The sequence below is a fragment of the Microcaecilia unicolor genome, chromosome 7, assembly GCF_901765095.1.
Source record: "Microcaecilia unicolor chromosome 7, aMicUni1.1, whole genome shotgun sequence".
NCBI classification, from domain to species: domain Eukaryota; kingdom Metazoa; phylum Chordata; class Amphibia; order Gymnophiona; family Siphonopidae; genus Microcaecilia; species Microcaecilia unicolor.
The window spans coordinates 31,527,558-31,549,902 of NC_044037.1; the positions used below are offsets into that span (position 1 = coordinate 31,527,558).

General features: G+C 42.9%; 1 protein-coding gene across 2 annotated transcripts in view; it reads left to right on the forward strand.

Moving 5' to 3' along the window:
* Positions 1–478: 478 nt before the first annotated feature.
* Positions 479–22,345, forward strand: part of RADX (RPA1 related single stranded DNA binding protein, X-linked) — a 123,045-nt gene continuing 101,178 nt past the window's right edge. For both annotated transcript variants that reach the window (XM_030209267.1, XM_030209268.1), the window contains exons 1-4: positions 479–581; positions 1,424–2,036; positions 18,587–18,729; positions 21,968–22,160. In XM_030209267.1, coding sequence (XP_030065127.1) covers positions 1,433–2,036; positions 18,587–18,729; positions 21,968–22,160 — 940 coding nt within the window. In that variant the 5' untranslated portion in view covers positions 479–581; positions 1,424–1,432. The remainder of the gene's footprint in view (positions 582–1,423; positions 2,037–18,586; positions 18,730–21,967; positions 22,161–22,345) is intronic.

The following is a 22,345-nucleotide window of genomic DNA, read 5'->3' on the forward strand; positions in this document are numbered from 1 at the left end:
GGTGGCCCTGCTCTCTCTCTCTCTCTCATTTAAATACTAGCAAGTTCGTTTGCATAGGGCTTTCGGCTACCGCTTTCCTACACGGTAAAAGCCCTTGTGCATTAGCGCACAATAACATTTCATTCAGACTGGCTAAAACCGGACTAACTTAACCGTTGCAAACCTGATTTGCTTTTAACATCTACCCCAATTTTAAAGTAAGAACGTTTGATGGTGTGGGCTTTTTATACTACCCTCGCATCCGATGAAAAGTTGGAGGCGGTACTACTACTACTTATCATTTCTATAGCGCTCCAAGGCCGCAGGAACGAAACTCCGTTCCCGACCGTATAACTGTCTACTATTTTCGACTTGTTTTTTTTAACGTCACAGCCCCGCCCCCGCCCCCCCCCTACAAACCCCTATCTTTCCTGGCAGTGGTGCCGCCGCTGTTTCCTGTGAGCTCTGACGCAACTTCCTGTTTCTTTCGGGACGCAGAAGTAGAACTTATTCAACAGAGTTAGAGAGAGGACTGGAGTTGTGTCAGAGGAGACGGGGCACCGGAGAAGGAAAACTGCGGTATTGCTGATAGGCAACATGAGGTATGAGTTTGATGGTAGGGGAAGGGGGTGAGAGCTTGAGAGGCCGCAGCGCGGACGGGGAAGGGGGAGGGGAGGGGGGGGGTGAAATAGCGAATGTGTGTGAGGGTAGCCGGATGCGTGTGACTTGGTTGGTATCTCTGGGTTGAAAGATACGACATGACGGAAGGTTGTGTGAATCACAACAAGTCCCCCACATGCAATGTCTGATGGAGAGGTGCATAGAACAGTGCCGGAAAATACTGCCTGTCACTGTGAAAACTAGTTATATATGTATATAATCGTTGTGTATCAATGTGAAAAGTCCAGACGTTATCATCGGAGGCGACAGATTATCAAAACACACCAAGTCCAGCGTTGTGAAATTGAATTGGCTCATAGATGCTAAACAGCCATTTCAATTCAAACAGGTGCCATAATCACCCCAGGACCTCAGCAGCAATTTGTTGCACATAGAGACATCACTCTGACTTGCTGACATGGTCATCTGTCCGGTTAATTTTTTACTATAAGTTTTACTGTAATTTTTATAATTTTACGGATTCGTGTGGAATTTAATTATTTATTTGTCATAGGACACAGTCCTGATGCAGCAGCGTGGAAACATGGCCCATGTCAGTAGAGTGAGGTGGCAGAGCAGTAAGTTGCTGCTGAGGTCCTGGTGTGATTAGGGTACCTGCTTGAATTGAAATGACCCTTTAACATCTATGAACTAATTCACAATGCTGAGCTTGATGTATTTTGTATAACTTGTGTATATCATAGTAACATAGTATCATGATGTATATAGATATATTTTAATGTCTGAACAGACTAGAGCATGATGCCTGTGTTTAACTTTTTAGGACTGCAGAATGATGTTGACCAAAGCGATACCACCTGAGTGCAGTAGTACTGCTGAAGATAGTGCTATGGTTTGTAATAATGTCTTACAAGAAAATTCCTGGATAAAAACTGTCACCACAAAACTGATCAACTCTCCAAGCCTGAGGATATGTTTTCAGGATGCTGTTTCGGTAATAGTCCTTGCAGTTCAGAGGTATCTGGCACATTGGTGCAGCAACTCACCAGATAGCCTTGGCTCTAGTTCTTGCTATTGCTATGATGTTACATTCACTGATGGACATTGCAAAGAAAAATGGCATCTTGCACCTGAGTTGAACTTGCTGGTACAAAAAAATATACTTAGATGTGGTACTGAAGTGAAAATTACAAAGTGTGCCTACATATACAATGAAAAGAAACTAAGCAATGGTGTAGTATGTATAGAAGAGCTTGAATTTGGAGAAGAATGTTCTGACCAAAGTATAATTTCATATATACAATCAGAAAATGCACAAAGCACGGATATTCCTCTGATGGGTGGAAGAAAACATTATCTCCCTTTGTGGAATAAATGTGATCCATATGGAGATATTTGGATGCAAAATCTTCCAGAGGAGCAACTTAATATAGATGGTAAGTTTAGCAGTGTGAATAAGTGTATACATTTTAATCACACTACTAGCATATCAAACTAACATATGGGTCGAGAGAGAACGCAATTGTCCAAGTCTTATCATAGATTTTATTATCTATAGAAGTTTATTTTGCTAGAAGAATCTTACAGATGACCATATAATATTCTAGTTAAGTTAATAAGAGAAACAGAATATTATTATTATATGCATTTGTATAGCGCTACCAGACGCATGCAGTGCTGAACACTTGACACAAAGAGACAGTCCCTGCTCTAAAGAGCTTACAATCTAAGTAATACAGACAGTTACGGGTGAGGGAAGTAATGGGTGAGAAGGAAGGAAGGGACAAGGGGAGGGCAATTGAGTAGTGGCTAGGAGTTAAAAGCAGCAGTGAAAAGGTGGGTTTTCAGCATAGATTTGAAAACAGGTAGAGATGGAGTTAGACGTATAGGTCCAGGAAGTCTATTCCAGGCATAAGGGGCCGCGAGAGAAAAAGAACGAAGCCTGGAGTTAGCAGTGGAGGAGAAGGGGGACGACAAGAGGGAATAAAGCAGTATTGCACTGAAATTCTTACAAGGTTAAGCATTTGACCTATTCTTGGGTCAAAGCTAGAAAAGTTCCACATATCAGGTCATCCAGGCATCAGAAACTTAGGGCCTGACAACCAGTTGGTAGGATTCAGGATGTGAGGGAGTGTTAAAAGGCTGCTGCTAGTGGGACCTGACCAGCCAGAGGGAGCTTGGCAAAGGCTCGTAGAACCCAAGAGAGTTGTGGCAGCTTCCATTTCCACTAGCAGGACAAGGAGAGAAACTGGAGAGAGGGAAAAAGTTTGGGTTGAAGTAGGGTTTGGAGAAGAGCAAATTAAAACAAAATAAAATTATGTAAAAGAACATAAAAAATAGACAAAGAGTAAAATAGCCAAATCAAAAGACAGACAAAACATTCTCCAGACTCCTAAAATGCTTTGGCCAGTGCCCAAGTTTTCAAAATATTTTTGTACTTTGCTTTGAGTTAATGGTTGATATTGTGCTGCCGATGGTTTAACTACAGCTTTGTCACCTAAGGTAAACAATGTGGAGTCTTGCCTGTGTCTCACGCATGATGGTGACTGGGTTGCAGCAAAATATTTTTTTTCTTTCATTGCTTTTGTCCAGTTCATTGATTTCTTTCTATTGGTTGCTTACTTCAGTATGCCTTGTAATAAACATCGATTACACAAAAACATCTTGATTGAAAAACCAACAGGAGAGAGCAGAGAAAAAAAGTTCAGGTTGAATGAAAGAGCAAGACTCTGCCAAACACCTGTGCATGAGAAATAGAATAGATAGGTGCTTTAGGCATAGTTGTACATGGGGGAAGGGGGGGCCCATTCAGTTGGGGAAATTATTGTTCCTAAGTGCTATAAAAAAAAAATATATATATATATATAATAACTAGAGAATTGTTAAAATAAAAAGGCCGTGCATGTTAGATATGTGGAATAAAGATGAGGGGAAGGAGGGAAGAAAGAAGATGAATGCTTTTTAACTGTATCCTTATATCTGTGTGTATAGGACAAGGAGGTGCCTAGATTAGAAAATTCTTATTTATGGTGTTCACTGCCTAAGGTGTTCATATTTACCATTACCCTTTGCTCAAACAAGATTTTGTTGCAAAGATTCTTCTTTTGACCTGTCTGAGTACTATGATGTTGAAGTTGCCATTCTGAACAGTAACACATTTACCCTCCCCCCCCCCCCCCCCCCCCCGTTTACTAAGGCGCTCAGTAATGCTGACACAGCCCATGCAAAATGAATGGGCTGTATTGGCATTAACGCAAGGTAGCCATTAGTGCAGCTTAGTAAACGGGGGGGGGGGGGGGGTTAGTTTGTAAGCAGATGTCATTGAGATCTTGTCAAGATGAGGCTAAGCAATATAGTGTTATTCTCATCAGTCTTTAAGAGCGGAGACCTGTTTTATCAAATACTAGCACTGCTATAATTCTTGTGTGGTCTCTTAAGTGGCCAGGAGAATACCTGGCGTTTATTTACTTTATTCAAGGGTGCTTGAAATACCATCTAAACACACATAGAAGCATATTTTCAAAGCACTTAGACTTACAAAGTTACAGGGAGGTGTATTTTCAAAGCACTTAAACTTACAAAGTTCCACAGTAACCTATGGAACTTTGTACATCTAAGTTCTTTGAAAATGAGCCCCATGGTGTCACTAGGTGATTTACAATACAGACATAAAAGTGGTGAAAGGAAGTACAGCCATCAGAAAGAGGACGGCATCGGAGTAGGCCAGACAGAGGAGAGACAATCAAGAACAAATACGTCTGAGTCCTTGATCCTTGGTTCCTTGATACAAGGCAGGATTAAGACATAGGCAAACTAGGCACATGTCTGTGACCCAAACATTTAAGATGGGAATCACTACTTAGCACATCTGACAGGGCCAACTGGTGTGATCAGGTGTGCTAGTAGATTTTTACCCCAGTAAGTCAGCTTTCGTGCAGCATAGAGAAAGCAGGGGCTACCCACAGAAGTTGTCTTTCTCATGTGTGTTGCCCTTCAGTGGGGAAAGTCAGTAAGTAGTGCTTTTTGCTTGCTACTGCTACCTCCTGCTCCTCTTCTGTTGCCTTTCCTCTGCACTCAGGACCTTGCAGGGCCCCAGAACTTTGTGAAATCAGCTCCGTATAGTTTTACAGGTTCGGTTGAGCAGCATCGTATGCGGAAGCTAGATGTGTGAGGAGTTTTGCAGGAGTATTTGCGTAGGATGGAAGATTTGTGATGGTTAGTTCATCTTGTTCCTCCGTTGGACATCTGTAAGGCGGGAACCTGGTAGTCTCTTCACACTTTTGTTCGTTACTATTGGTTGGATACTCAAGCCCAACAGGAAGCAGTTTTTGGTGAGTGAATTCTTACCGCAGGGTTTTGTGCATCCAAGTAGATAGCACATGTCCTTTATCCAGTTCTTTGGTCACCTAGTCAAAGAAATCAGATTCATTTGGCAGGATTTTCCTTTGGTAAAGCCATGTTCCCTCAGATCCTGCAACCTGTTGGATTCTAGAAATTTAGCTATCTTTTCTTTCATCTACGATCCTATTTTTCCTACCACCAACGTGAGGCTTACCAACCTGTAGTCTCCCACTTCTTCCCTGGCCCCGCTGTTGTGAAGAGGGACCGCATCCACTCATCTCCAATCCCGTGGAACCTCCCTTGTCTCTAAAGGTTTATTAAATAAATCCTTAAGAGGTCCCGCCAGGATTTTTGAACTTCCTCAGTGTCCCATCGGGTGTGGTTTTGGTAGCACATTCGAATGATTTGCACTTTCTCTGGGGAACAAAGCATATCCAGATTCCAGTGGGCCTGGTGGTTCCACTGTGGAACCTTAATCTGGTCATGAGGGGCCTGGCTACCCCCCCCCCCCCCCTTTGAGCCTTAGTGGTAAACCTCTCTTAACTCACCTTGAAGATAGTATTTTTGGTAGGTGTTTGTTTTTAATGTGGTATATATGTGCGTATATGTCGGATGAGTCTGCACTACAAGGCTTGTAATTTCATCTATCATTCTTGGTTGACTCCGTCTCCATTTGTGCGGTGCTGACTTTTACCTAAGGTGATCTCTGTTTTTCATTTGAATCAGTCTGTTTCACTGTGCCTTCTGACATTCTTAAACAGGACAAAGAATGGCTCACTACTGGTGCTTCAAAAGCTGGATGCTCCCGAGGCCCTCATTTGTTATTTGGAGGTGACCAATAGCTTCAAGACATTGAATCACCTGTTCATAGCCAAATCCCCTTTGTGTGGACCACAAGACCTCCATAGTGTGCTGGATTAAACCTGCAGTTGAGTCAGTGTGTGTGTGTCCTCACCTCAAGTTGGTTCTAGAAGGTATCAAAGCAGATGTTAGAAGGGCAGTTGTCCTAGAGGGCACTTAAGTTGGCCATGTAGTGTTGCATGAAGGAGTGTAATGAGGACCACAAGATTGATGTCTGGGTCAGAGAGGATAGTGCCCTTGGCAGAGCTATTTTGGATGATGTCTTGTCTTTGGACCTTGAGGTATAGAGCTTGGGTACATCCCACTGGACTGGATTGATCTATCAGGATGAGAAAGAAGGTGAAATTTTATTACCTGCTTATTTCCTTTCCTTAATTCCTGCTGGCCAGTCCAGTGCCCTCCTAAGAAGTCTGTGGCCTTATGGGGAATCTTCTTTGACATCTGCCTTGTTTAGCCAAAGTAGTGGACCTGTAAAGGTTTTCCTTGTATGTATGTTTTATTATCTATTAATCTTTTAGCTTTGAAATTAGCATAAGATAAAGTTCCAGGCTGTCCTACTCATTATATTAGTGATGTCGTTGGGAAGTCAGATTCTTTGCCTCCATCTGCTATAGTGTTTCAAAACACCAGTGGTCTGGGCTGGTCATGCATGACTCAAGAAAGAAAGTCAGCAGGTAAGAACAAATTGTACCGTCCTGAAAACTACTGGGAGCCAGTGCTGTTCCTGCATGTGGTCATTTATTTAGTTTTATTTTTTTAAAGCTCTAGGAAGGAGCCTGACAAGTGTTTTGGATTAACTACAGATGTTTGATATTAGTGATCCTGAGGCCATGATAAAGTTAAAGTAATCCAACTATTTTATGATGGTACTAACTGTTTAGTGCATCAGATAAAACAGCAAATCCAGATTCAAGATGGCCGCCTAGAGCGAACGTGTGAAAGCAGTGCTCTCAGCGAGTTAGTTCAAGCCCTTCGCAATGCCTAAGCGTAGGGGCAAATCGGCCGGCACGGTGTCTTCTGGCCGACAAGCAGTCCCGGTAACTGGACCTATGGACTTATTCGTTCAGAACCAGCAAGGAAATGGGTCTGTGAGTGGCACGCTGGCGTTGGTCGGAGCAGTTGGAGGCCTTGAACCAGCGCCTGTGCTCGAGACAACTTTAAGTCCAGACCAGAGGACGCCGCAGCGTGCGAGCACCCCTTTGATGGCGTCTACCACGGAAAAGTTGGTTAGACTCGAGACACCGGAACACCTCGGGGTGAGCTCTGAGAGACCCACAATCGTGGAAGTTGGAGCCGCTGCGAAACAAACAACTATACTGACGGGGCAACTCTTGGCTATGGGAAGTGAGATAAGTACTCCTTCAAAGACTAGTTTACCTATGCAAATGTTTGCTTCATTGGAAACACCATCTGAAGTAACTCTTGAATCATTGTGGGCCTTGATTGCCTCTTTTGGGAAGGCTTTATGCCCCCAAATAAATCAATTAGAGTTAAAAGTTCAAACTTTAACTGAAGATATGACAAAATTAAAGAATGATGTAAAGTTATTAGATGAGAAAATACAGAATTTTGATCAAAAAGAAAAACAAGCGCAAGATATTCAAGTAACAACGGTTAAAGATTTGATGAGCTTGCGCAGGAAAATTGAAGTCTTAGAAAACAATCAGAGAAGGATTAAAACAATGTCTCCTAAAGAAATGTTATTAAAATATATACTTCAAGTTCCTGATGACGCAGTTCCTCTGTTTCTACAAGTATATTACTTGCCGGTGCAAACACCAGGCGAGCGTGAATCTTCAGAATCCCCCTTAGATGTGACAGCACTACTAGAGTCTTCGGACTCTGAAAAAGTTTTTTCTTCTACGTTGATTGCCACGGTGGTGCTGGCACCTGACAAAGGATGGATAATGTGATTGTTCTTTCAAAATAGAAACAAACCCCTCCGAAGGGACACCACCTTGTAAGTGGTGGAGGGGCTTCCGTGTTTCAGTGACTCAGAGGGCTATGCTGAAGGGTTACCCATATCAGACAGGCCTCTGAGGAGAAACCAGACAAAGAGTGTCCCAAACTGGAGGATCCAAGATGGCGTCAAGGGAGGATGTACGTTAGTTGAGTTCCCTGTCAAATCCATTGGGTAAGCAGTTTATTTTGGACAAATCCTGGAAACAAAAACAAATTGAGAATTTATCCAGAAATTTCTTCATTTATTTGTCAATAAATAAAATGAATTTCCCAGTGAGAAGGCAATATGAAAAGAGCAGACCACACAAAGAAAAGTCCCTTTAGAAATGCTTTACTGTATCTGACACTTTTATGTTTATATTCATTTTATCCGTTAGTTACCATAGCCCCGATGCAGCCCTTGCGTGGATGAAACACAGCCATTGTCGGGCATATCGTGTCTTTTCAAAAGCCTCATTGTTCCCTGAAGATTCTAGCAACCATGTTTGAAACAATCTCACAAACTACCTAATTTATGCAGATTCTGGCTAAGTCATATGACTATAATATTAGATAAGTCACAGCAGTAATGGCTTCTGATAGCAAATAGCACAGTACTACCCATTAACAAAGCCAGGGCCTAAGATATTTAAATTCTTAGGCAGGGGCTTTTAAGTAAGGGGAAGGTTTGAAAATTTGCTGGTATTCATGTTTCATAAAAAGAGTATACCTACAAGGCAACGCCATGCCAGAATATCTGGAAGAGTGCTGGGCTGTGATGCTGGGCATGTTCACATTGGACTATTGATATCAAAAGACCCCTGAGGCAGTGTAACACTAGGGGGCGCTGTGCTTATGACAACACAAAAGCCACCAGACACAATATGCGGTATATCGCTTTTATTGGTGATACATATGTGAACACATACACCAAGATACTTACAGCACCCGCAATTCAGTCAGCATCTGGGAAGACCACCAGGGAAGCACTAGCTCTTCCTCAGAGATTGCAGGGACCATCACTGAACCAGGCGTCCCTTACGTTCAGGCAAGCTTCTAAAGCAAGTCCGGTGCTCTCGCCTCTTTTATAGTGTGAAACAGAGGTGCCTTTCCCAGACTTGCACAAGCTGGCATCCCTTAAACAACCAGCCTGTTTCCCATAACAGAGAATAACTCCCCCAGACTTGCACAGGTTGAAGGTGCCTTTCCCAGATGTGCTGGCATCCCTTAAACAACCACCATAACAGAGAATAACTCCCCCAGACCTGCACAGGTTGAAGGTGCCTTTCCCAAAGGTGCTGGCATCCCTTAAACAACCACCATAACAGAGAATAACTCCCCCAGACCTGCACAGGTTGAAGGTGCCTTTCCCAAAGGTGCTGGCATCCCTTAAACAACTAGCCTGTTTCCCATAACAGAGAATATCAACACATAATTACAGCCAAAACATTCCACTCATTCCATCCCCAGCTGACCTTCAATCCCATGTATTACATTCCACCCCTTGATATTCTCTGCTTATGAGGAGACAGAAGTATACATAGTATTATGGACCACCGTAGGTCGTTTCCAAATTTTACATGTCAAAATACAATTCCAAATCACTAGCAGGATGCTAACTAATAGTACTACAAGTAAAGGATGAGTGATCCATTTTAGGAAAGCATCTGCACTAGGAGAATGTCCCAATAATGGATCCCACCAATTATGATGTAATTTACTTCGAATATTTTCCGCCACTATACGAACAGTGTGATTGTCAAATTGAGCATCTACTTGCATGACTCTTAAGGTGTGATTCACACCTTGAATATACTCATTAATAAGAGAGGATATATGCAACATGTGGGTCAACTTACTATAATTTACAGCTAAAATTGGCTCCGTAAAGAAGGTATAATTGTACTGTATGAAAGCAGAATTAAATAAATCCGGATATAATACATACTTTTGTCCTTTCCACCAAAATATTGATATGCTAGTAAAACAGGAACTGACTCCTGACAGATCGGTCAGGAAGGTATTATTTGACAAAGTTGTGAAATTAGCAGTGGAAATACATAATGTCCGCGGACTAATTTCTACAAAGAACTCATAGTTGGCAGGGAAAACAGTAAATGTGCATTCCCCAAAACGTGGGGATAAGCAAGGTTCAAATTGTGGTGGCTGGAAAGGACAAATCATGCGATTTCCCTGCTCATTACACATATCCAATTTATATGTCTCATTATATACAGTTATATACTCCCCATTCATATGCGGGGCCCAAAAGGTTACAATACCAGAAACATTCACTAATACTGGAGATATATAATACTTACATACTATATGAGTATGGAAAATCTTATATGAAGATAAAACCCCTGTACAGAATCGATCAGTACAGACTGTACTCTCTGAATGTGGGAACAACCACTCATCAACCGGAATATATCCAGCGAAAAGGTTCTGCAACTGCGTATGCATCCCCAATTGTAGAGCCATCTGGACTCTGTCCCGCTGATGCAAAGCGTACAACGTCTGTAATGAACACCAAGTATAATAAAATGCTTTTGTCAAAGTAATGTCAGTATAATTTTCAAACTTAAAAGTTTGGGCTAATAAATTATTAATGTCTGCTATCGCAGACACCATTAATTGTCCTGTTCCTGGAATGGCAGGTAACCAATTGGCTAAAATATTCAGTTCAGTATGCAAGTCCTTACCTAGATAGTGTAGTTTACTAAACAGAGTATCTGTATCTACAGTATTCAGAATTCCCAGTCCAGTTCCCGCACCCCCCAAAATAGTATCATACCATGCTCGCCGTATCCTAGTACAGCGAGGCAAGTGTGGAAATGTAACATTGTAAGTTAATACTGTCTTTCTATACTGCATAGACATGTTTTTGCATGTAGTGGGAATGCGTGACAGTGGAGCAGGATTAGTCATATTACTAACAGCAAGCAACACATGCAAGAAGTCCATCCAGGGTGTAAAACGGTTTGCAATTGGTGTAGCATTAGTGAAAATCCATTCAGCAGTTCGATTCAAAGTAATATTTACTATAGAGCTGTTACAAGTTTGGAGGAACTGCATTTTGCGTGTCCGATTCCATAGTCTCCATATCTGGTCCCGGAATCCCATAGGCTGGATGCACATAACCCAGGACGTAGCATTATGGATAGTCACATTCACAAAACTGGATGAAACAACTACAAAGCGCTGTTCAGTTTTATGAAACACAGCTTGGGAAGCAGTTACGTTCAATACCGGACATGCAGTATGACATGTATAATTATCTTGCTGTAAGGTCGAGTTATTTTTGTTGCTCCACCAATAGTGGACACGCGAGGTCACTCCCAGCACCCGCTCGCCGGGAGTATGGGCATCGAGTTCCCAACCCAAACAGAGAAACAGTATGCCCTGAAACAAAAAGAAATGGAGAAACACATATAAATCCTATTCCCTTAAATAACAATGATCAGCAGGAACATTCGTCCAACTCTGTTGTCCTGGCTGAACTACTGTAACAGTATTGTCCTCCCCTCGGGCTATAATTTCAGCAGGTTGAGGAGGACCTGGGTGTGCAGGGTCCTGATGCCATACCCGACCACCCACACCCCTCCCAGTAGACCCAAACCCCTGTGTACCTCGCTCAGTGATTCCCACAAAATCAGAAATTTGAGTAAAAGAGGAGGAATTGACAGGAATTATCAACAATAGGTGGCTTGCTCTCCGAGATGTCCACATTTTTGATGTGCCCAGCTTGCAATACCAGTCTCTTCTTCACCCCGATGAATAGTAGAATCATCTGTTCCAGTGATGACATTCGTGTGAATGGTAGCTAAGGAATCTGCTGTCTGATTAAAAATATGATCAGAGGTTATAGGGGAAACATGTGCATCAACATGATAGACATAGGCAGAAGTAGATTGCAGAAATTCATTAATTTCTTGCCATAACTGTGATCCCCAAACCAGTTTAGTATGAATATACCAATCATTCTGTTTCCATGTAGATAACCAGGTTGTTCAACCATCCCTGTGGCAACCGTGTAAAAGTGTACTGCCTTCCCTGCCACGTAAATGCAAATTGCTCCCAAAATTCCTCTTTTAAGGCTATTGTAAAGAAGGCATTTGCTAAATCTATCACTGCATACCATTTTCCTTTTCTATTTTGTATGTTCTCAATTAAAGTTACAATGTCGGGGACTGCAGCATGCAACGGGGGTGTAACCTTATTCAATTGACGGTAATCTACTGTCATCCGCCAGGATCCATCAGATTTCTTCACTGGCCATACTGGATTATTCTATTTGGTAGTAACTGGGACAATAACCCCTACCTCTTGTAATTCCTGTATTGTTCGCGTAATTTCTGCAATACCACCAAGAATCCGATATTGCTTTTGTGCAACTAATTGAGTGGCGGCTGGTATGGTGAGAGGCTCATCAACAATTTTTCCCACTAATACTGCGTGAATATTATAAGTGGAAATATACTTCAAACGCCGGGGAACTGCGGGAGACGTTCCAAATTGCCAACTTCCCCCATCAATAGTAAGTTTTAAACCTCTCAGAATATCCATACCAATTATATATTCTGGCACTGGCGTAATCATTACAGCATACTTTTGGAGCTGTAAATCCCCAATTTGCATAGCCAATTGTGTTTCCACTGCAGGAATACTCTTTCCCCCTAGTCCTACAATATTACACTTTGGTCCTTTAAACTTAGAAGGGTTACCAGCTATAATTGTTGCTTCTGCTCCGGTATCTATCAAAGCTCGTACTTGTTGAAAATTTCCCGGACTCCATTGTATTACAACATCAATATAGGGACGTGGATCAATTTTTACATTGCATCCCCGTACTAGTCAGTCCTCTCTAAACGGATTGGTTTCTGCTTTAGATGGGGGCAGAGTAGTAGTAGATGGAAGTGTCATTCTCTGCAGGAGAGTACGGACCTCATGATACAAATCTGAATAGTCCGGACCCTCCACAGGTGGGGCTGAAGGAAGTTTTTCTTTTCCCACTGTCCGGGTTTTCCGAACCGGTTTCATCCCTCTCTTATCCAATCCTAATTTTTTATATTGCTGCCATAACTCTCCAGTGGGAATTCCATCTATTTTCTCCCGAGCCACCCCCGCTTGTAGTAGAGCGGCAAACATATCCTTACGAGATACTCGCTCTACCTCTGAACCTTGCCCCTTCGGCCCTTCCCCAATTCTCTGCCCCTCATTATTTTTCCTATCTGTCAGCTTCAGACTCCAATCCCCCAAATCTCCTAATTGCTCGATTTTATCCATAATGCCCTCCAACGGGTTATCTGTTTCATTCATCAACAGAGTCAAAATAACTTGTTTATACATTGGAGGAGACCCTTTAATTACTTTGTTTCTAATTGCCGCTGACATAGGCACTTGGGTAAATGTATCCATCTGTCCTGTGACAATACACACTTTCATTGCCTCTTCCTTTAATCGCTGGATACAATCTTTCAAAGTATACCAGGGCTTGTCATCCCCAGGCCAATCTGATTCTAAAGGGTACTTTCTACGACACCCTGTTCCCACTAACTCAATCAGAGTAGTAGCCTCTGATCCATTCCCATCAGGCATTGCTAAACTATGTTCCCGAAATGCACTTTGAATTATAGCATCTCGAGATAAAGGTATAAATTTCAAACAGTCCTCATTGTCCATCCGTATCCCCATTGCCCCAGTATCATGCAGCCTTACACACCAAGCAATAAGGGATTCATTTGGACGCTGCTGGAATTGCTGCATGATATTGAGAATTTCTTGTTGCGTATAGTCTTCTGCTAAATCCATGCGCACTGGCGCTGCCCCACCCAACTGTGCTCGTCGCCGAATTATCGGCTTCATTTCCGGAGCAGCACTTTCCTCACCCCCTGACTCACTCTCGGGTGTGGAAGACCAGATATCCCCATCCCACGTCCCAGGATCCCATCCGTTAGGATTCTGTGTGGCAGTAGCCATCACCTTTGCAACCTTTACCTTACTCACACGCCCTCTCCTTTTCCGATACTTATACTGCGCTACTCGCACCGCCGCCCGCTCAGCAATTTGCTGGTACCCCGTACACTTATCCATCATCAATTTGCCCTGACACTGTGACATTACCAAGTCGCTTTTCAATGTCAGAATCTCAGCCTGTGATTCCAACAGCTTCTGTTGTAATAACAGATTCTGCTGGTGCATCAGGCGATATGCCGACAACAAAATCCACCCTCTCCGACCCACAGTTCTTAATTCTTTCCCTTTAACCACAGGGGCATTTTGTAAACATTTCAACACATCCTCACACATTCCCTCTCCTAAACATACCTCCCAATTCTCACTCAACCCCGTATCTGTCGCCCATTCTGCTGCCAATGCCTGATATGGGTATTTATCCCATCCAGGAATTGCAAACAGCTGCGGAAGCTGTGCCTGCACAGCCTCCTGATGAGATTTGCTCTTCTTCCCTTTCTTCAACATATTCACAAAACAATAAAACAATAAAACAAGTATATATTCACAAATGTAATCACCGTATCAACAATGCGATATCCTGCCGACTACGCCAAATTGTAACACTAGGGGGCGCTGTGCTTATGACAACACAAAAGCCACCAGACACAATATGCGGTATATCGCTTTTATTGGTGATACATATGTGAACACATACACCAAGATACTTACAGCACCCGCAATTCAGTCAGCATCTGGGAAGACCACCAGGGAAGCACTAGCTCTTCCTCAGAGATTGCAGGGACCATCACTGAACCAGGCGTCCCTTACGTTCAGGCAAGCTTCTAAAGCAAGTCCGGTGCTCTCGCCTCTTTTATAGTGTGAAACAGAGGTGCCTTTCCCAGACTTGCACAAGCTGGCATCCCTTAAACAACCAGCCTGTTTCCCATAACAGAGAATAACTCCCCCAGACTTGCACAGGTTGAAGGTGCCTTTCCCAGATGTGCTGGCATCCCTTAAACAACCACCATAACAGAGAATAACTCCCCCAGACCTGCACAGGTTGAAGGTGCCTTTCCCAAAGGTGCTGGCATCCCTTAAACAACCACCATAACAGAGAATAACTCCCCCAGACCTGCACAGGTTGAAGGTGCCTTTCCCAAAGGTGCTGGCATCCCTTAAACAACTAGCCTGTTTCCCATAACAGAGAATATCAACACATAATTACAGCCAAAACATTCCACTCATTCCATCCCCAGCTGACCTTCAATCCCATGTATTACAGGCAGGCGCTGTGCGCCAAAACACTGCCCATGTCAGGTCGTTGATGTAAAAGATTGATCAACACTGTGGAAGAAAAGGATTTGTCCCATTTTTGAAGGCTCTTGGTACTTCCTATTTTTGTGGTTTGGATAAGAGGTTACTGGGTGCTTTGTTTCTTCTAACAGCTGGCTCCATTAATATGGTCAGTGTTGCAGTATCCTTTAGTAATGATAGTTGAGAGAATGAGATTGGACAGCACTACTTATGATACTGCATCTAGAATAAATCAGCTTGCCATTGACTGCCACACTGCTCCCACGGGCCCCACAATTATCTACCGGTTTTTGTCAGCAGTTCTTCATGTCGGCGAACACATCAGCTAGCCAACCACTGCACTGCTGCAGGGTTCCCATGGGCCCCAACCAACAATTTTTAATCATCCGCTTTTATCAACAGTTCTTCATGGCAGCGAACACAAGAAGTCAGCACTGCTAAGCCTTCCTTCTGGTGTGTTTCCCGCCTCTGCAGAAACAGGAAATTGTCACTGGGAAGGCTGTGCGGCTGGCACAAGCAGTGTGTGTTAGTGGCTGACTGCTCGTGCTCACTGCCGGCGAAGAGCAACAGTTTTACAGGTAGGTGTGGGGAGCTTTGATTTTTTTTTTTTTTAAATCATGATTTGAACAGCACTGTTAGGTACAGTGCTACCAGGATACACTAGGTGCCTAGGTTCCATTATTAGAATAGGCTCTTACCACCTGCCCTCAATACTCTTAAAGTATCCACTTTATAGGATTACCACTCAACATTTACATGCTGAATACACCCACAAATTAATAGCATAATGGCATATGTGTGCATAGGCTTAAATACAATAGCATGTAGTTGCGAACAGGATGTATATATGCATATAGATAGTATTTCTACAATCATTTATTCAGATGTTTCAGCAATTTTGGTATGAGCCCTTACACCAGCTCTGACTTCTGCACCTGTTAATGCTAGTGGCGTATAATGAAAGTAGGTCTCCCTCTAAGCACCTAAATATAGACACATCCCTATAGAATTGCCTTCTTTAGTGTGCTAAATTGGCTCAGTTCCTCTTCCTCTATTTGCAAACTCATGCATGTCTGTTCGAGTGTGAAAAGACGTGTCTTGGGGACTGTGTGAAGTATGCATGTGTGTATTTGTATGGTCATGTGTGTGTGTGTGTATCTGTACATTTGTATGCATAGAAAGAAAGATGAATGGAGCCTCCCCACGCCTAAAAAAAAGGTCACTGCAAATATATACAAGAATGTACGAATGGTCTCTGTAATAAAATGTCTGTTATCCAGATCATTTTTATAGGGATTAGTTGTTTTGAAGTCCATTGATGCAAAGTTTTGAGTTTCTTGGTGCATCGATATTGATTATAATAGAAAGTAGTTTACATTCCAGCTTATTTTCGAAAGAGAAAAACGCCCAAATTCCGACCTAAATCGGGAGATGGACGTCTTTCTCTTGTGGGTGCCCAAATCGGTATAATCGAAAGCCGATTTTGGGCGTTTCCAACTGCACTCCGTTGCGGAAACGCATAAAGTTGACAGGGGCGTGTTGGAGGCATGGTAAAGGCGGGACTGGGGCGTGGTTATCGACTGAGGAGAGATGGGCGCGCTCGGCCGATAATCGAAAAAATAAAGGCGTTTTTAGCCAGAATTTAGGACACTTTTTCTGGACCCTGTTTTTTCACGAACAGGTCCCAAAAAAGTGCCCTAAATGACCAGATGACCAACGGAGGGAATCGGGGATGACCTCCCCTGACTCCCCCAGTGGTCACTAACCCCCTCCCACCAAAAAAACCGGAACTTTAAACACTTTTTTTTTCCAGCCTCTATGCCAGCCTCAAATATCATCCCTAGCTCCATGACAGCAGTATGCAGGTCCCCCGAGCCAGGGGCGTATCTGCGTGGGGCCTCAGGGGCCTGGGCCCCCGCAGATTTTGCCCTGGACCCCCCTACCGCCATCAACCCTCCCCCGCTGCCGTTCTTACTTTTGCTGGCGGGGGACCCCAACCCCCGCCAGCCGAGGTCTGCTTCCACCTGCCGCTGCCTTCAAAACTTCTTCTTCAGCCGGCGGGGGACCCCAAACCCCCGCCAGCCGCCCCGCGCTGTTTAAAATTCATCTTCGGCCTCCGTGGCCGTGCTGCTGGGATAGGCGGCGCTGTTGAAATCCACTTCGGAGTCTGACGTCGTTGTACGTTGTACGTGCTGCGACGTCAGACTCCGAAGTGGATTTCAACAGCGCCGCCTATCCCAGCAGCACGGCCACGGAGGCCGAAGATGAATTTTAAACAGCGCGGGGCGGCTGGCGGGGGTTTGGGGTCCCCCGCCGGCTGAAGAAGAAGTTTTGAAGGCAGCGGCAGGTGGAAGCAGACCTCGGCTGGCGGGGGTTGGGGTCCCCCGCCAGCAAAAGTAAGAACGGCAGCGGGGGAGGGTTGGCGGCGGGAGGGGGGTGGAGAGACTAAGTCATTGGTGGCGGTGGGGGCTCGGCGGTGGGGGCGGCGGCGGCGGCGGCGGCGGGGGGGGGGCGCTAAAATGTGCCCCCTCTCTCTGGCTCTGGCCCCCCCTACCGCCGGAGTCCAGATACGCCCCTGCCCCGAGCAAATTTAGTTTAGTTGGTGCTGCCCGGACCCATGCAGAAAGCAAAAATTGAAAGGAAAAAAAAACCATGCAAGTGCAGTTGGGGACGTCCAAATTAAAAAAAATAGTAAAAGGGAGATTTGAACCGGCCACCTTCTGATTCCCAGGCCAGTGCTCTAAGCACTGCACCATATGAATCAGTTGTTAAGACGTCCTTCCCTTTCCATTAAGTCCCTCCAAGTTTCTGTCAGCCAATCACAGCTCCTTTAGCTGACATCATGTCAGCTAAACAGCTGTGATTGGCTGACAGAAACTTGGATGGACTTAATGGAAAGGGAAGGACGTCTTAACAACTGATTCATGTGGTGCAGTGCTTAGAGCACTGGCCTGGGAATCAGAAGGTGGCTGGTTCAAATCTCCTTTTTACTATTTTTTAATTTGGACGTCCCCAACTGCACTTGCATGTTTTTTTTTTCCTTCCGATTTTTGCTTTCTGCATGGGTCCGGGCAGCACCAACTAAACTAAATTTGCTCGGGGGGACCTGCATACTGCTGTCATTGAGCTTGGGATGATATTTGAGGCTGGCATAGAGGCATCTCAGGAGGACCAGTACACTACCAATGCTGGCCCCTCCCACGACCAAATGCCTTGGATTTGTTTGTTTTTGAGCTGGGGCGCTTTGGTTTCGATTATCGCTGAAAAACGAAAACGCCTAGCTCAAAAAACGCCCAAATCTTATGCATTTGCCCGACACAAACCGTATTTTCGAACCTAAAGATAAACGTCCATCTTTTTCGAAAATACGATTCGGCCCTCCCCTTCACGGACCCGTTCTCGGAGATGGACGTTTTTACAAATGGGCGTTCACGTTCCAAATATGCCCCTCATTAGGTGCCATATTAATACTTAAGGAAGTCCCTTATTTGTCAATTACAAACTTCTTTAAAATGCTTATTACATTTTGTTGGGGGCTTTTCTTTTAGTTCTTTTTCTTTTTTCCTTCTAGTACCAAAAGTATCCTCCTTATTACACTTGGAAATGCTTTGGGGGAATGTAAAAACATTTCCTCCATTGCTTGTGAAAATTTTACATAAGTCCAGGTTACGATACTTTGGAAAGCCTGACAAAAAACATGATGTACCTTACCAGGTAAGAAGTACAGCGTACTGCATACAATATAAATCATGTGTTTTCAGTTGACTGTTTTAGATTGTAAACCTTATGATAGTGGGTCTGATTCCTACAACTTCTTAAATCTGTTTCTGGTGTTGTAAACTTGTACAACGTTGTTTGGGTTAGATATACTAAAATGCATTACCACATAACTGCAGGATGATGCTGTTATTAGTAAATGGGTTCAAATGTATGAAATGGGACCTGCAGCAAATAATGAGTGTTAATGCGTGTTAATGTTTGTATCTGTAGTGCCTAATGTAGTGGTTCCCAAACCTGGTCCTGGAGGCACCCCAACCAGTCAGGGTTTTCAGGATATCCACAATGAATATTCATGAGAGAGATCTGCATGCACTGCCTCTACAGCATGCAAATCTCTCCCATGAATACAACACACTACCCAGGTATAACACTATACATTTTCTAAAACACGTTTGTGAAGGTGTTCAGAAAACCATTGTGACCCTGAAGTGAATGAATTCACAAGTGGTCACCGTTATCTATCTTAGCAGTTCCTCATTTTGACAGTATCACAGTTCCAGGTCCAATTTTCAATGCAAAAAGTTTCTTAACAGCAATATCCAAGATACTTAAAATAACACTTATCTGAGAATCAGCAATTGCTGCCTCAGAATGCCTTTCAGTGATAGATACAGTGCCTGTAATGTCCTTATTCCAGGTTTTGCTTGTGAAAGCTTCATCAGGGTGTACCTCAAAACATCCAGAATCTATAATTAATAGCTTCAAAAATATTTAATAAACACTAAATATTCAATTAAATAACCAGGCATACAAAGGGAATAGAAGCACTCCTGCCTCAAAATGGCATCCTGAGAGAATTCTGAGCCTCTTTTCATCCTAACTCATATGACGATCCCATTATTGCAATCAACTTCTTTATTTAATCCACTTAGCTGAACTGTACCTCATTGGTATATAAAATGTTGCTATCTGTCAGTCAAAACCTGAGGTATGTCTCCTCCTCATTTCAAATCAGTTTGTTGCAAAATTGTAAACTGAAAATGTGTAATTGAAACCCATATTCAACCAACGTTGTACCATGGGGCATGCTTCTTTTGTACATGCCAGCGGCATGTGCCACTAGCACAAACAGCCAAATCCTATATAATAAAAAGCACCGCCAACATTCTGAAGCTGATTCCGTGGTACTGTGGCAGTGTAGGGTTCATAAGTCTGTCATTCAGTGTTTCATTGGCTCTCACTGTCTCTGCCCTCACGTCGAGGAAACAGAACGCTGCATAGTTGCCAAGCAAACAAACACGACATCACAGGAGCGAAGAACCAATCAGACAGAACGGAACTTGGAGGAGGGAAGTGGAGTGGATTAAATCTCTTATAAACAATCATATACAGGGAGATACGAACATCAGTGGAGGCAAATGCACAGAACGGAAGGGAAGACAAACATTTAATCACTTTGTCACTCACACACATCACACACACAATCACTCGGTGTATCTCTCTCTTACACTGTCTGTAAAACACACTGTCACTCTCAGTCTCTCACATGGGCAACTGTATGTTGCATTCTCACGAGTAAGGAGCTCTTCTGATGTGATTGTTAAACTGATTGAAGGGCCTGAACAAGGAAAACGTAAACCACATTGTAACATAGTTTACACAAAAACTATTGTATATAAAGAAATCTTACACATGTAAACAACAATTATATTCAGAATACAACCGTGGAAACATTAATGGCAGGAACTCATTACATTGCTAGCGCCCGTTTCATTGCGTTAAGAAACAGGCTTTTTTTACTAGTTTAAAATAATGACATATTACATCATCTTCAAGAGTGAAGAGGTGGCTGGAGCTTTCATCATTGCTCGCAGCATGATCAGAGGCAGCTGGGATTTCTATTGCAGAGAGAGGCTCTGGGGCATGAAGAAGTGGGTGGGGCTTCCTCCATAGCTGTATTGTGATCAGAGGCAGCCAAGAGTTCTATTGCAGAGAGAGGCTCCGTGAGAGCAGTAGTAGGCGGGATTTTCACGTTGCCATGATTGTATGGAATGCCTTTTTAACTGGGCACTTACTTGTGCATCCAACTTTAGGTGTCATTTATAGAATTTGGTGGCTTGTGTGTCCTTAAATGTTCTTTAAATGGGAGCTCAGTTTAATGGGCAAAACTGATAGTCATAAATGATTTGAAAATCATCTTTATTAAAGCATACTTCATTGCAACAAAACAGTGAACAATACCAGCCAGTTTTCAGGATATCTGCAATGGATAAATGTGTATACAATGGAGACAGTGCATGCAAACCTATTTCAAGCAGTTCATTGTGGCTATTTAATAAGAATTTATATCCCACGAAAACGATGTAATATTCTATGTTTTATATTACAAAAACATAATGCATAAAACAGACAACAAATAAAACACAGTTTAAAACGAAACTATAACAAACATCCCAAAAGCACAAATTGAAGCAACTAACACAGTTTAAAACAGTCAAAATTCCCTATCAGACTAAGCACTATGTTGGTTCCCAGGTGACCTTTTTGTTATTGTTGTTTCTTTTAATGGTATGTTGCTAGACTAAATGTTAGATTGATTAGTTGATCAGAGCTTGATATGTGTCGGGTATCCTATTTAGTTGGTTACTTCTGTGTTTTTTCCATATTTGATGGGTGGTATTTTCATTAACTTCTCTATACCACTTTGGATGCTACACTGAATGCAATTTATAAGCATTATAAATATTTTAAATACATAGTTCCCATGCCATCCTGGATTTGTACATTCCTTTGTGGTTTTAAAAGAGTTTTGATATGATCACAGAGAAGAGAAATATCCAGACTGTGTCCTGCAGAAAACAGTCGTTCCCCCCCCCCCCCCCCCCCCCCAGCCATTTCAGCATGGCCGCATATGATAATTTTCCTCCAAGCATCCTCAGAGACAGTGCCTAGGGTTATGGGTGCATGTGCTTGTTTCACACCACCCTCTGGCAACAGCAGTCACAATGTGCCAGCTGTCTATTATATATTTAGATAATAGGACCTACAAAATCTTTATCTTTTATTATCTCATTTTGAAAAGAAGTAGATTATGAAGTTTCTTGTTTCTAGTTTTTTCAACTGTGTACATTCTTTATGATCAAATATTACAGTGATGCCATTTTGAAAGGTTTTCGGAAGCTGTCCATGAGACTTATACCTGACTGTGTTGCTGTTGATATTTTGTTTCTAGGCCTATTTTGAAGTTGCTGACCATTCAGGCATGGTATCAATGGTATTGTGGAATGCTCTGTGCCCTGAATGGTTTAAAAGGTTGAAGGTTGGTACAGTACTGCTTCTACAGCAGTATACCATCAAGCAAAGTTATCCTTACAGAACGCAGCCAACTCCTGGAAATTCAGAGATGAAAAGACTTACTGGAATTGGTAAAGTATTCAGATGTCATGCATGTTGAAAAAGGGTTTGTTTTCATTAATTTGTGGTCATCTGTTTAGCAAAGCATCATACTAATTTCAAGCGATGTTTGATACATGTTTCGTCCATTACATAATCTGGTACAGAATGGTTTCCCTCATTTAAGTATATATTAAAAAAATTTCTATTGATCTGT